Source organism: Brachionichthys hirsutus, chromosome 19 (genome assembly GCF_040956055.1).
Source record: "Brachionichthys hirsutus isolate HB-005 chromosome 19, CSIRO-AGI_Bhir_v1, whole genome shotgun sequence".
In the NCBI taxonomy this organism is placed as follows: Eukaryota; Metazoa; Chordata; class Actinopteri; order Lophiiformes; family Brachionichthyidae; genus Brachionichthys; species Brachionichthys hirsutus.
In genome coordinates, this window is record NC_090915.1 from 421810 (window position 1) to 437288 (window position 15479).

A 15479-nucleotide genomic window follows, 5' to 3' on the forward strand; every position below is an offset into this window, starting at 1 on the left:
CTAAGTGAAGAACAACAAAGGACAAACAGGAAGTGGTAGCAAGAATTTTATTGCAATTCACAAACACCCAATCTATCAAAATCAATTTACACGAGGACATGTTCTTTGCTGCAAAGTTTCTCCAAATAGCCAGTATCTCACAACCTGAACTTATTGACAACAAAGCTGTCAATTCACCCATTTTAATTAGATTTGTTTTGGTTTTGATTCTTATTCCCCACACAAGGTTACCTACCTGCACGTACGTACACACATATATATATATAAATATATATATATATAGTTACTTTTATTATCTTACAGGAAGTATGGAAAGATGAGATAATGGTGCTAAAAGCCAAAAAAGAGCCGACAGTAACAAAGAAACGGCGTTTTCAGGATGGAATGCCCTGATTGGACAGGTGGGATACCAAAGGTAGAATTAACCAACGTTTTAAATCTATAAGGCGTCTTCGATTTTAGTCCCGTTTCCCTCATTCAGAATCCTGTAAGTGTTTTCCTTGTTTCTCTGGTTGTTAGCGTCGGTTCCTGAAGCCAAATGAAGGATTACAGAGCGACTCTCAGACGGAGAATCGACCCAGAGCCCGAGGAGGTCAGCTGGAGGCGTGGCCTCGGTGCGTCTCCTCATCCTCCCCTCCACTCCCCCGCTCAGTGGCTCTCCCCCTTCTTTCCCACAACCTACACAGCAACCACAGGAAGTCATCACCTGCGAGCGCAGCGCCCCCTTGCTGCCCGGAGGCCGTGTGAAGTGTTCCGTACCCGTTTGAAGTCGCCCATCTTGGTGGCCTGCACCGGAGTACCGATGAACGTCAGGTAGTTGATTTTGGTCGTCTCCTCGTCGCCTTGGTTTGATTTGACAAACAACTGGTGAGAAGAAAATACGCTGATACACAAAGAAACACACAAAGACATTCAACTACACAAATAAACACACAAAAACATTATACTGCACAAAGAAACACACAAAGACATTCAACTACACAAACAAACACACAAAGACATTCAACTACACAAACACACACACAAAAACATTATACTGCACAAAGAAACACACAAAGACATTCAACTACACAAATAAACACACAAAGACATTATACTGCACAAAGAAACACACAAAGACATTATACTGCACAAAGAAACACACAAAGACATTCAACTACACAAACAAACACACAAAGACATTCAACTACACAAACACACACACAAAAACATTATACTGCACAAAGAAACACGCAAAGACATTCAACTACACAAACACACACACAAAAACATTATACTGCACAAAGAAACACACAAAGACATTCAACTACACAAACACACACACAAAAACATTATACTGCACAAAGAAACACACAAAGACATTCAACTACACAAACAAACACACAAAAACATTATACTGCACAAAGAAACACACAAAAACATTATACTGCACAAATAAACACACAAAGACATTCAACTACACAAACACACACACAAAGACATTCAACTACACAAACAAACACACAAAGACATTCAACTACACAAACACACACACAAAAACATTATACTGCACAAAGAAACACACAAAGACATTCAACTACACAAAGAAACACACAAACACATTCAACTACACAAATAAACACACAAAAACATTATACTGCACAAAGAAACACACAAAGACATTCAACTACACAAATAAACACACAAAAACATTATACTGCACAAAGAAACACACAAAGACATTCAACTACACAAACAAACACACAAAGACATTCAACTACACAAACAAACACACAAAAACATTATACTGCACAAAGAAACACACAAAGACATTCAACTACACAAACAAACACACAAAGACATTCAACTACACAAACACACACACAAAAACATTATACTGCACAAAGAAACACACAAAGACATTCAACTACACAAAGAAACACACAAAAACATTATACTGCACAAAGAAACACACAAAGACATTCAACTACACAAACAAACACACAAAGACATTCAACTACACAGACACACACACAAAGCCATTCAACTACACAAACACACACACAAAGCCATTATACTGCACAAAGAAACACACAAAGACATTATACTGCACAAAGAAACACACAAAGACATTCAACTACACAAACAAACACACAAAGACATTCAACTACACAAATAAACACACAAAAACATTATACTGCACAAAGAAACACACAAAGACATTATACTGCACAAAGAAACACACAAAGACATTCAACTACACAAACACAAAAACATTATACCGCACAAAGAAACACACAAAGACATTCAACTACACAAATAAACACACAAAAACATTATACTGCACAAAGAAACACACAAAGACATTCAACTACACAAACAAACACACAAAGACATTCAACTACACAGACACACACACAAAGCCATTCAACTACACAAACACACACACAAAGCCATTATACTGCACAAAGAAACACACAAAGACATTATACTGCACAAAGAAACACACAAAGACATTCAACTACACAAACAAACACACAAAGACATTCAACTACACAAACACACACACAAAGTCATTCAACTACACAAACACACACACAAAGCCATTCAACTACACAAACAAACACACAAAGACATTCAACTACACAAATAAACACACAAAAACATTATACTGCACAAAGAAACACACAAAGACATTCAACTACACAAATAAACACACAAAGTCATTCAACTACACAAACACACACACAAAGACATTCAACTACACAAATAAACACACAAAAACATTCAACTACACAAACACACACACAAAGACATTCAACTACACAAACAAACACACAAAGACATTCAACTACACAAATAAACACACAAAAACATTATACTGCACAAAGAAACACACAAAGACATTCAACTACACAAATAAACACACAAAGACATTCAACTACACAAACAAACACACAAAGACATTCAACTACACAAACAAACACACAAAGCCATTCAACTACACAAACAAACACACAAAGCCATTCAACTACACAAACAAACACACAAAGCCATTCAACTACACAAACAAAGCCATTCAACTACACAAACAAACACACAAAGACATTCAACTACACAAATAAACACACAAAAACATTATACTGCACAAAGAAACACACAAAGACATTCAACTACACAAATAAACACACAAAGACATTCAACTACACAAACAAACACACAAAGACATTCAACTACACAAACAAACACACAAAGCCATTCAACTACACAAACAAACACACAAAGCCATTCAACTACACAAACAAACACACAAAGACATTCAACTACACAAACAAACACACAAAGCCATTCAACTACACAAACAAACACACAAAGCCATTCAACTACACAAACAAAGCCATTCAACTACACAAACAAACACACAAAGACATTCAACTACACAAATAAACACACAAAAACATTATACTGCACAAAGAAACACACAAAGACATTCAACTACACAAATAAACACACAAAGACATTCAACTACACAAACAAACACACAAAGCCATTCAACTACACAAACAAAGCCATTCAACTACACAAACAAACACACAAAGACATTCAACTACACAAATAAACACACAAAAACATTATACTGCACAAAGAAACACACAAAGACATTCAACTACACAAACAAACACACAAAGACATTCAACCTGTGTCCACCATATTAGTCTCGCAAACAGACACGACTTCTGTCCTCCCGGCTTTTCCCGCCAGGGGTCGCCACAGCAAATCAACTTTCTCCACTTCACCCTGACCTTGTCTCCAAAACGTCTAACCTTCACTGTCCCTCTTATTGTCTCATTTCTAATCCTGTCCAACCTGGACACTCCCAAGGAGAACCTCAGCATCTTCATCTCCTCCACTTCTAGCTCCGCCTCCTGTCTTTAGCTCAGAGACACTGTCTCTAAGCCATCCATCATGGCTGTCCTCACCACTGTCTCTGAGCCGTCCATCATGGCTGTCCTCACCACTGTCTCTCAGCCATCCATCATGGCTGTCCTCACCACTGTCTCTCAGCCATCCATCATGGCTGTCCTCACCACTGTCTCTAAGCCGTCCATCATGTCTGTCCTCACCACTGTCTCTGAGCCGTCCATCATGTCTGTCCTCACCACTGTCTCTAAGCCGTCCATCATGTCTGTCCTCACCACTGTCTCTGAGCCGTCCATCATGGCTGTCCTCACCACTGTCTCTAAGCCGTCCATCTTGCTGTCCTCACCACTGTCTCTGAGCCATCCATCATGGCTGTCCTCACCACTGTCTCTGAGCCGTCCATCATGGCTGTCCTCACCACTGTCTCTGAGCCGTCCATCATGGCTGTCCTCACCACTGTCTCTCAGCCATCCATCATGGCTGTCCTCACCACTGTCTCTAAGCCGTCCATCATGTCTGTCCTCACCACTGTCTCTGAGCCGTCCATCATGTCTGTCCTCACCACTGTCTCTAAGCCGTCCATCATGTCTGTCCTCACCACTGTCTCTGAGCCGTCCATCATGGCTGTCCTCACCACTGTCTCTAAGCCGTCCATCTTGCTGTCCTCACCACTGTCTCTGAGCCATCCATCATGGCTGTCCTCACCACTGTCTCTGAGCCGTCCATCATGGCTGTCCTCACCACTGTCTCTGAGCCGTCCATCATGGCTGTCCTCACCACTGTCTCTAAGCCGTCCCCCTCCTGATACTTTCCTCCACATTGTGAAGATTTAACTAGCCAATCAGAAGCTCTCATTCAGGTGCCTTGAATCTATTGTAGTATTTTAGGAATCAGTCACTAATGATTACGAAGGTATCAAAAGTAGAAATACTCTTATAATGACATATGATGGGTCATTATTACACGTAGTACCGTATTTTCACACCCATAGGACGCGCCTAAAAGTCTTAGATTTTTTTCAAAATGTGCCGCGCGTCCATTGGTCCGCGCGGCCTATTTGTTGTTGTAAGGCGGACTCAGTCAGGCGCCTGGCGGAGTGATACGTGCCGATGCGCTTCACCATAGTAAACTATTATGGCGTGCTGACGAAGTGGCTGTCGGTCCCGCAGCAGAACACGGGAATAGAGCAGCGGAGAGAGAATCCAGCATTAATGAATCCATGGAGGAAGAGGAGGAAGCAAGAAGAAGACCTGCAGCAACTCGGCTCCTGCGATCGGCAACTCAGTGCGCGGCGATCTCACCGATACGGTCTAAACCGGAGTGAAGCTAGCTAACGCGCTAACGGGCTAACTAGCAAGCTAGCTTGTCAGCATCATCCCCGGTAGATTAACCAAAGAACTCCAACCGTTCAACGTTAAACTGCGGGCTGCGTGGGAGCGCTGGACGACAGAAGGAGAACACAGTTCCACTCAGAGTGGAAGGCAGCGCAGCGCCACCGTTTGACTGGATTGTAGCTGCTTCGGCTAACTGTCTGCTAGCATCGTTGTTCTGTGAAGCCGGCTTCATTTCCGAGCCGCCGCACGGCACGGAAAGAGACTCTGACAGTGAAGAAAGAGGCCGGCATGCTTGACGGAGATCTAGCGCAGCTGTTCACTACAGAAACAGAGGATGAGGACTTTGATGGGTTTGATTAATGACTCTGTTTTGCTCCGGCTCTATTTTTTAAAACGCGTACTAGTATGCTTGTTTGATTGATGACGATTAAAGATGTGAGTACCAAACTCAGTTTTGCTCCTGCTTTATTTTGCGCACCTATCATGCCGGCGCCTTTCGATCCGCGCGTCCTTTGTACGTTTGAAATACTGTAAAATCAGCTGTTAATGAGACTGCGCCGAATCACCAGGTGCGTCATAAGGTCGTGAAAATACGGTACTATTAAACGCTGCTTTAGATTTGTATCTGGTGAAAATGGAGCTACTTCCTTTCCTGGTGAATCAACTGATCATGACTTATCATGAAAATATAGTGGAGTACTGCACTATGCACCTTTGGTTTATACATTTATACGACTTAATTGTCAGGTTGCCCTGGGCAACATGACATGTCTCCATCAGCCCTGTTCCAAACGAACCAACCAGACTTGCAGGTTAGACCCAAATCTCAATTCCCACAGAAATGTTACGGATGTGATGAACGCTGCTTCTGGAATTGGAGCCTGCTAAAGTCCTGTCCTGTAAGGAACTGGAATAGTTTCATGCTTTCGAGAGACGCCTGCACAAATCAGGCGTGTAAACTCTCTACTGACGACGGTCCACTTCCAAGAGCATCGTTGTTTAAACTATTGCCCTTATTCCCTTTAGAGGGAAGCAGCCTCCTCTGAAGCCACACCACTAAACCGCGTCCTGGTTTATCTAGAAGCTGCCCCAGAGGGGGCCCTGAATGCCGCTGCGCCCCGCTGCCCGCTCCCAATCCTTACCGTAACACTCTGCACATTCTGAAACTTGACGTAGCGCAGAGGAATAAGACCTTCGTCTTTGTAGTCTTCCTCCGACAGCTCCAGAGACTGAGTGGCTTCGTACCGCTCGGCGTCATCGAAACCCATCGAGTGAGGGAGATTGATGAAGACCTTGATCTCCTTAGGGCATCGAGCTGAGCGGGAGGAAGGAGACACGTTAACGACAGCGCAACACACCGGTGCGTAACACAACACGACCGACTCACCCGAGTCCGAAGCCTGTAGCTTCATGGAGAAGAGCTTCACAGGCGTGTTGAAGGCGATCGTTATCAGCAGCTAGTTGGGAGGAAAGAGCAAACAGGAGACAATCAGAGACGAGCCGGCGTCCCAAGCTAAGATAAGGAAAGGCGACATTAGCTAGGCTGTTCTGTTTATGCTGGACACGAGTTCATTCAAGGTCAAAACAGCGGCCCAAAGCCAAAAGAACTCACATAAAAACAATCCAAAGCAGCCTTTGGACCAAAGAGTACACACCCAGTAGTACTATCGTTTCCCCGGAGTCATTGTGAGTGCTCGTTGGATCACGCTGTTACGTACAGTTCTGTTTGGAATCCTTCAGAACTAGCATGGAAACATCGAGCTCCGGATTCGAGAACGACGGGCTTCTTTCTGCTCACATGCTCATTCGGCCCGATTACAGTCCATCCGTGACGGGAGAAAGAACTCGCACCTGTTCGTCGCAGTCGGACTCCAAGCAGGAAGAGTCTTTGAGGAGGCAATTATCGAAGCCGCAGTCCTCGCTCTCATTGAGGCATTCGCAGCCGGCTTTGTAGATAAAAGGCATGAGGTCCATCTGGAATGAAACAAAAGTCAGTTCCTCAGCCTTTCTTAAAAGGTCACATATGATACCCTCACGCAGAGAAATATCAAACAGATGCTGCAGGACAGCGTCCCTCATTTCTGTCTCAAACAGATGCTGCAGGACAGCGTCCCTCATTTCTGTCTCTAACAGATGCTGCAGGACAGCGTCCCTCATTTCTGTCTCACACAGATGCTGCAGGACAGCGTCCCTCATTTCTGTCTCAAACAGATGCTGCAGGACAGCGTCCCTCATTTCTGTCTCAAACAGATGCTGCAGGACAGCGTCCCTCATTTCTGTCTCACACAGATGCTGCAGGACAGCGTCCCTCATTTCTGTCTCAAACAGATGCTGCAGGACAGCGTCCCTCATTTCTGTCTCAAACAGATGCTGCAGGACAGCGTCCCTCATTTCTGTCTCAAACAGCTCTCTCAGAAATGGTAGCAAAATGGGGAGACTCAATTCACACACACGGCTCTGAATCATCCATCCATCCATCCATCCATCCATCCATCCATCCATCCATCTTCATCCGCTTATCCGGGGGGGTCGCGGGGGCAGCAGCCTAAGCAGGGAAACCCAGACTTCCCTCTCCCCGGCCACTTCCTCTAGCTCTTCCGGGGGGATCCCGAGGTGTTCCCAGGCCAGCCGAGAGACATAGTCTCTCCAGCGTGTCCTGGGTCTTCCCCGTGGTCTCCTCCCGGTGGGACGTGCCCTGAACACCCCCCCAGGGAGGCGTTCAGGAGGCATCCTGAATAGATGCCCGAGCCTCCTCATCTGGCTCCTCTCAACGCGGAGGAGCAGCGGCTCTACTCCGAGCTCCTCCCGGATGACTGAGCTTCTCACCCGGTCTCTAAGGGAGAGCCCCGCCCCCCTACGGAGGAAGCTCATTTCAGCCGCTTGTACCCGGGATCTCGTTCTTTGGCTCACTACCCAAAGCTCGTTACCACAGGTGAGGGTAGGAACGGAGATCGACCGGCAGGTGAGGGTAGGAACGGAGATCGACCGGCAGGTGAGGGGAGGAACGGAGACCGACCGGCAGGTGAGGGGAGGAACGGAGACCGACCGGCAGGTGGGGGGAGGAACGGAGACCGTCTGGGGTTTACCACACACTAAAATATTTGTGCTCATTTTCGCCGGAACACAAAACCAAAGAGGAAAATGACGCAGAGCATGGGTTAGGGTTAGGGCTAGGGCTAGGGCTAGGGTTAGGGGGACGCACGCACATCTTGTGCACGTTTTTATCAAGGTGACGTAGCACAAACGAGAATGTCTTCCAGACGCGTCTCAGGAGGCGATTGCAGACGGACCCAAACGACGCAGGATTGTTCCGCTGCTTTGGTAGAAACACGGGAAAGTGACTTTCTTGTAATATTCTAAGCCGTGCTCATCAGCACAGCTGCGTCTGACTCCGTGACTCATTCTCCATGACTCATTCTCCATGACTCATTCTCCGTGACTCATTCCCGTCTCCGAGCTCTGATGAGGTTCTGCACCGCTGTCAAAAGGCTTCGGAGGCTGTTTGATGACGTTCTAAAACTCGATACAAATCCCGAGAACTGAAATCATTAACAGACTCGTCACTCACATATCCCTTTGGAATATCGGAGTCCTCGCTGTTTCCTGGGTCGTTCTCTGTGTGCTGTTTGATTTTGTCCTCCAGGCCCGTGGCATCCGCCCCCTGGTACTGATCCAAGCGAACCCTGTTCCTGAAGAACAAAAACGTTGGTGTGGCTGAGATGTTGTTGGCCGCTGCCGTCGCCTGAGATAAAAAGCAAAGAATGAAGTCAAACTTCTCCTTCCTCAATCTAAGCTTGCAGCTCATCTGTCTCTAGTTTAGCATGAACAGCTGATTGTATTGTGTGTGTACCTTTTATAGATACATGTGACAAATAAAGTGTTTCTTTCTTTCCATAAATAAATAACTAGCTTCAATATTACGGCAAAACAAAATCACGGTTCAGCAACGACTCCGGGTGCTATTCAAGAAATAAACAACGAACAAACGTGTTTTTGAGAAAAAACGATAGAACTCTGATTCTGCTGTCACAGAGCACCAATCACTGGAGAAACCTCAAAGACGGAGACTGACCTCACCTGACACACGCGGACGTCCACTTCAAGGAAGACGACCTGCGGGAACTGATTACTCAGCATGCTAAAAACGGGAGCTATCCTGATGCAGGGCTGACACCTGAGGAAGCAGAGGAGAGTGCGTTCGTGAAATGCACACACTGACGCCATGATGGATTCCATTATTAGCAGCAGCAGTTAAACATCAAACACGTGAACCTTCAAAGGTAGTTTACTAGTTTCAGTTTCTGTTACACCGGAACCGGCAGAAGGAACAAAAACGTGCTGAGGAAATGTCAAACTATAAGCTTGACTCGCACGCCGGTGAATCACAAATCACAACACCAGCCGAGCTGCTGTAATTCTGCTACGTCATCGGAAGCAGCACAGCTACTTAGCGAGCTGCTAACGATAGCATGCTAATCACAAATCACAACACCAGCCGAGCTGCTGTAATTCTGCTACGTCATCGGAAGCAGCACAGCTACTTAGCGAGCTGCTAACGATAGCATGCTAATCACAAATCACAACACCAGCCGAGCTGCTGTAATTCTGCTACGTCATCGGAAGCAGCACAGCTACTTAGCGAGCTGCTAACGATAGCATGCTAATCACAAATCACAACACCAGCCGAGCTGCTGTAATTCTGCTACGTCATCGGAAGCAGCACAGCTACTTAGCGAGCTGCTAACGATAGCATGCTAATCACAAATCACAACACCAGCCGAGCTGCTGTAATTCTGCTACGTCATCGGAAGCAGCACAGCTACTTAGCGAGCTGCTAACGATAGCATGCTAAGCTCACTCTCTTAAGAAACCTGTCGAGTCCGCAGCAATAAAACAAACACAATAAAATATGGTTACGGGATGTTTGCTAAGCGTGTGACTAAAACATAGCAAGCCCGGCTAACGTAAGCCTCGTACTCGGTTTAGTTAGCTTACCCGGCCATTGTGAACTTGACGACGGCGAGCCTGCAGCCGGCGGCCGCTAGCTCCGGCTGTAAATCATGGTCACTCCCGATCACTTTAACACCGACCATGGCTACGTTTGCGTCTGCGGCCCGAGTTGGCGACCCTCTTGATGTTTCGAGCGGAAACTGGACAGCGTGATAAATGTAAAGTGTTGTGTTTTTAGCTTTTTGTCAGTAGCAAGCTAGCAACCCTCTCAAAGCCACACTCCTGGTACAACGAGTCCCGATTGGTCAATAGACACCGGAGAAGGCGGGGCTTCTGTTCTTCTTCTTTTCGGTATTTTAGATGCTTGTATTCTGCTGCCCCCTGGAGGTTTTTAAAATACGACTCATATAAATCAACAGAATGAGGAAGTGACGCTTTCTTTCGTTCTATTTTTTATTTTATTGAATGTAAAACTGAAGAGCATACAACAAAACAGTAACTTAATGCCGCCAGGGGAGAAGACAAATACAATAAAGATACATAAATGAAAAATGACACAATATTAAAGCAAAACAATTCAAAAGGGTGCGTTCTAATATCCTCCATTTCCAGCTCAGTAAATGAGAAGGGTATAATGTTTCACATTGATAAAGAAAGATCAATAAAAGCCGGGTTTTTTATTTCGTAATTTTGATTTATTCGGAATACTTTATTAATCCCAAAGGGAAATTATTATTAACGTAATGTACCTGGTTAAAAAAAAGAAAAAAAAGTAATCACATGTATTAAATAGAACTAAAAGTTGAGGTTTTTAATCATGATTAACAAAACCAAAAAGGACATTTTCCCATTTCAGTGTAAAATCAGGGAGGTACATGCAGTTTACTCCAAAGTAACTTTGGATGAAGTGTTTCTCTTTGATCACCACAAAAGGTACAGGTCACATCAATATCTTTTTTAAGCTTTTGTAAATAATGATTAGTTGGGTAAAACCTGTGAAGCATCTTGAAAGCATCATAAAGAAAAGAAAATAAAACTTATGTGGTAGTAGCAGCCATACTTTATTCCAACAAACATCTCCCACAAAACTAGACCAATGTGACAGTGATGTTGGTGCAGTGATAAGTTCCTTCCAGAAGAATTGGCAAATCGTATTAATATTTTATTCTGAACCAACAAACAACCTCGTCCAATACGTATTCCTTTCAAATATATTTCCCAAAACAGGGAGAGCAAGAGACAGGAGGAGGAGCTGCTCCTCGGGCATGTCCCATGTGGAGGAGGCCTCGGGGAAGACCGAGGACACGCTGGGGGAGACGTTGTCTCTCGGCTGGCCTGGGAATGCCTCGGGATCCTCCCTGGAAGAGCTGGAGGAAGTGTCTGGGATGATCCCTGCTCAGACTGTTGCCTCTGCGACGCATCCCCGGATGAGTGGTGGAAGATGGATGGTAATTATCATCATTAGCAAAAGTTTAGAACTGCATGAAAATCCAATAAAATGAGATTTGACAGAGGAGATTAATACCGAATGGAATACTGAGTGAAGTATAAATGAGTGAGCTGAGCACCCCACCCTTTTCTATTTTCATATCCAGCATCTTTAACAGGATGTCCCTTTATTTCGTGGAACAGAACTACTGCAATATGGACGACAAAAAGACTTGCAATCAAATTTGAATTATTGAGAAAAAGGTACCAAACCTATAACATATTAATACAACACAAATATTTATGAACTACATGAGGGCAAGCAGAAGCTAAATGGAGCCAAAATAAATGGCAAAAATATCCACTTGGACGTGACCCTATAAGGAACACATAGAAAGCACGCAGGATAAAGTCCATGTATTTTCTATCAATGTATTTTGAATACTGCAGTGAGCTGGTGCTGATCCGGATCACCGTGTGGACGGTGGAGATCCAGTTAGGGGGGGAACGAGCTGCTTGGGGGAGGTCTGTGCTCTCTGAGGCATTTTACAGTAAACTCCTTTTTTTTTTTAAAGAAAACCGAGACCGTAGGTTCCACTGTATTACACGACTGAGTCAGACGATGCCACGCGGTCCCCACAGGCTTAAATCACAGTATTTCTGACGGGAATGTCAGCAGGTTCGAGAAAAGTATTACATCTGGTTTATGACACTGGAGCTGATGTACCTGATGACATGACATCCAAGGCTTTTGTGATCACTGTAGCTCCCAATACGGTAAACCATTTTAATGAGAGGTGAGAATTACTGAAAAAAGTAACTTCAGTGAGCTCAAAGCAGCAACTTGTGTGGATTGTGTATTTTGGACTTGTGTCACACAAGCCCAAAATACCGAACACAAAATACAGAACACAGAACGCAAAACACAGAACGCAAAACACAGAACGCAAAACACAAAACGCAAAACACAAAACGCAAAACACAGAACGCAAAACACAAAACGCAAAACACAGAACACAGAACACAAAACACAAAACACAGAACACAAAACACAGAACGCAAAACACAGAACGCAAAACACAGAACGCAAAACACAAAACGCAAAACACAGAACACAGAACACAAAACACAAAACACAGAACACAAAACGCAAAACACAAAACGCAAAACACAGAACACAGAACACAAAACACAGAACACAAAACGCAAAACACAAAACACAAAACACAGAACACAAAACACAGAACACAAAACACAGAACACAAAACGCAAAACACAAAACACAGAACACAGAACACAGAACGCAAAATACAGAACGCAAAACACAAAACGCAAAACACAGAACGCAAAACACAGAACACAAAACACAGAACACAAAACGCAAAACACAAAACACAAAACACAGAACACAAAACACAGAACACAAAACACAGAACACAAAACGCAAAACACAAAACACAAAACACAGAACACAGAACGCAAAACACAAAACACAGAACACAAAACACAAAACACAGAACGCAAAACACAGAACACAGAACGCAAAACACAGAACACAAAACACAAAACACAAAACACAGAACGCAAAACACAGAACACAGAACGCAAAACACAGAACACAAAACACAAAACACAGAACACAGAACGCAAAACACAGAACACAAAACGCAGAACGCAAAACACAGAACGCAAAACACAAAACACAAAACACAGAATGCAAAACACAGAACGCAAAACACAAAACACAGAACACAAAACACAAAACACAAAACACAGAACACAGAACGCAAAATACAAAACACAAAACACAAAACACAGAACACAAAACACAAAACACAAAACACAGAACACAAAATACAAAACACAAAACACAAAACACAGAACGCAAAACACAGAACGCAAAACAGAACACAGAACACAAAACACAGAACACAGAACACAAAACACAAAACACAGAACACAGAACACAGAACACAGAACACAAAACACAAAACACAAAACACAGAACGCAAAATACAGAACGCAAAACACAGAACGCAAAACACAGAACACAAAACACAGAACGCAAAACACAGAACACAGAACACAAAACACAAAACACAGAACACAGAACGCAAAACACAGAACGCAAAATACAGAACGCAAAACACAGAACGCAAAACACAGAACGCAAAACACAGAACGCAAAATACAGAACGCAAAACACAGAACGCAAAACACAGAACGCAAAACGCAAAACGCAAAACGCAAAACACAGAACGCAAAACACAGAACACAAAACACAAAACACAGAACACAGAACACAAAACACAGAACACAGAACGCAGAACGCAAAACACAGAACGCAAAACACAGAACGCAAAACACAGAACGCAAAACACAGAACGCAAAACACAGAACACAGAACGCAAAACACAGAACACAGAACACAAAACGCAAAACACAAAACACAAAACACAAAACACAAAACACAGAACACAGAACACAAAACACAGAACACAGAACACAAAACACAGAACACAGAACACAAAACACAAAACACAAAACACAAAACACAAAACACAGAACACAGAACACAGAACACAAAACACAAAACACAGAACACAAAACACAGAACACAGAACGCAGAACGCAAAACACAGAACGCAAAATACAGAACGCAAAACACAGAACGCAAAACACAGAACGCAAAACACAGAACACAGAACGCAAAACACAAAACGCAAAACACAAAACACAGAACGCAAAACACAGAACACAGAACACAAAACGCAAAACACAAAACACAAAACACAAAACACAGAACACAGAACACAAAACACAGAACACAGAACACAAAACACAGAACACAGAACACAAAACACAAAACACAAAACACAAAACACAAAACACAAAACACAGAACACAGAACACAGAACACAGAACACAGAACACAAAACACAAAACACAAAACACAGAACACAGAACACAGAACACAAAACACAGAACACAGAACACAGAACACAGAACACAGAACACAGAACACAAAACACAAAACACAGAACACAGAACACAAAACACAGAACACAGAACACAGAACACAGAACACAGAACACAGAACAGTGTTCGGTGTTGGAGCCTGGTCATCTTTGACAAGAACATATTTAAAACAATCCCAAAATAATTGTACAGTGATGGTTTATGGCTCCTCTGTTCCAAAAGACACAAGAAGTATTTAAACTGCTGTAATATATTACACAACGAATGCATTACTGTGTAACATGTCCTCCATTCCTTTGCTAACTTTAAATTATTCCTCCATGGAAAACTCAAAAGGCCCAGTTACTAACAGTGTTTAAGAAACACGTATAGCTATAAAGCATTTAATAAAACAGCACGTTACCATGGATACGGCAACAAATAAAATCAGTAACAAGCTCTGGAGTATAGGTCATCCATCCATCCATCCATCCATCCATCCATCCATCCATCCATCCAGACACACACGCACACACACACACACACACAGACACACGCACCTACACACGCAGACACACACACACACACACACACACGCAGACACACGCACACCTCCCTATTGGATTAAAGTACACATGACGTGCCCCCCCCCCCCCCCCCCTCCTCGCAGAAAGCAATTAAGATTCCCATTCCGCACCTTCACCTGTGTATCACGTGACCAGGCTACCTTGACGCCCTCCGTGAATACCATGCGTTGTTTTTGAGGAACTCCTTTTGTTGTTCCCGCGTTGGACCTGTCGGACCGGTCCGGCAGGTTTGTGCGGGGCGGACGGGGAGGAAGGGCGGGGAGCCGGGGCGGGGAGCCGGGGCGGGGAGCCGGGGCGGGGAGCCGCCGCCGCCGCCGGAGCT

At 44.0% G+C, this 15479-nt stretch overlaps 1 protein-coding gene across 2 annotated transcripts; it reads right to left on the reverse strand.

Annotated features, from left to right (window-relative positions):
• Window positions 1-28: 28 nt before the first annotated feature.
• Window positions 29-10480, reverse strand: txnl1 (thioredoxin-like 1). 2 transcript variants are annotated; one of them, XM_068752625.1, is made up of 8 exons: window positions 10230-10480; window positions 9312-9408; window positions 8803-8976; window positions 7086-7208; window positions 6622-6691; window positions 6377-6549; window positions 760-864; window positions 29-678 (listed from the first exon to the last, which is right to left on the reverse strand). In XM_068752625.1, the coding sequence occupies exons 1-8, from the start codon at window positions 10325-10327 to the stop codon at window positions 649-651; spliced, it is 870 nt and encodes a 289-aa protein (XP_068608726.1). In that variant the 5' UTR covers window positions 10328-10480; the 3' UTR covers window positions 29-648. The 2 variants fall into 2 exon arrangements, with proteins under 2 accessions (XP_068608726.1, XP_068608727.1); XM_068752626.1 differs by having other exon boundaries at window positions 8803-8923; window positions 9307-9408.
• Between the last annotated feature and the right edge of the window lie 4999 nt (window positions 10481-15479).

Bases quoted from the DNA above. Each gene is read 5' to 3' on its own strand.
- txnl1 (XM_068752625.1), bottom strand. From the start codon at position 10,327: ATGGTCGGTGTTAAAGTGATCGGGAGTGACCATGATTTACAGCCGGAG. The intron at 8,977-9,311 runs GTGAGGTCAGTC...TTTTTATCTCAG, and splicing joins TGGACGTCCGCGTGTGTCAG to GCGACGGCAGCGGCCAACAA. The intron at 6,692-7,085 runs GTGCGAGTTCTT...CCTCCCAACTAG, and splicing joins AGTCCGACTGCGACGAACAG to CTGCTGATAACGATCGCCTT.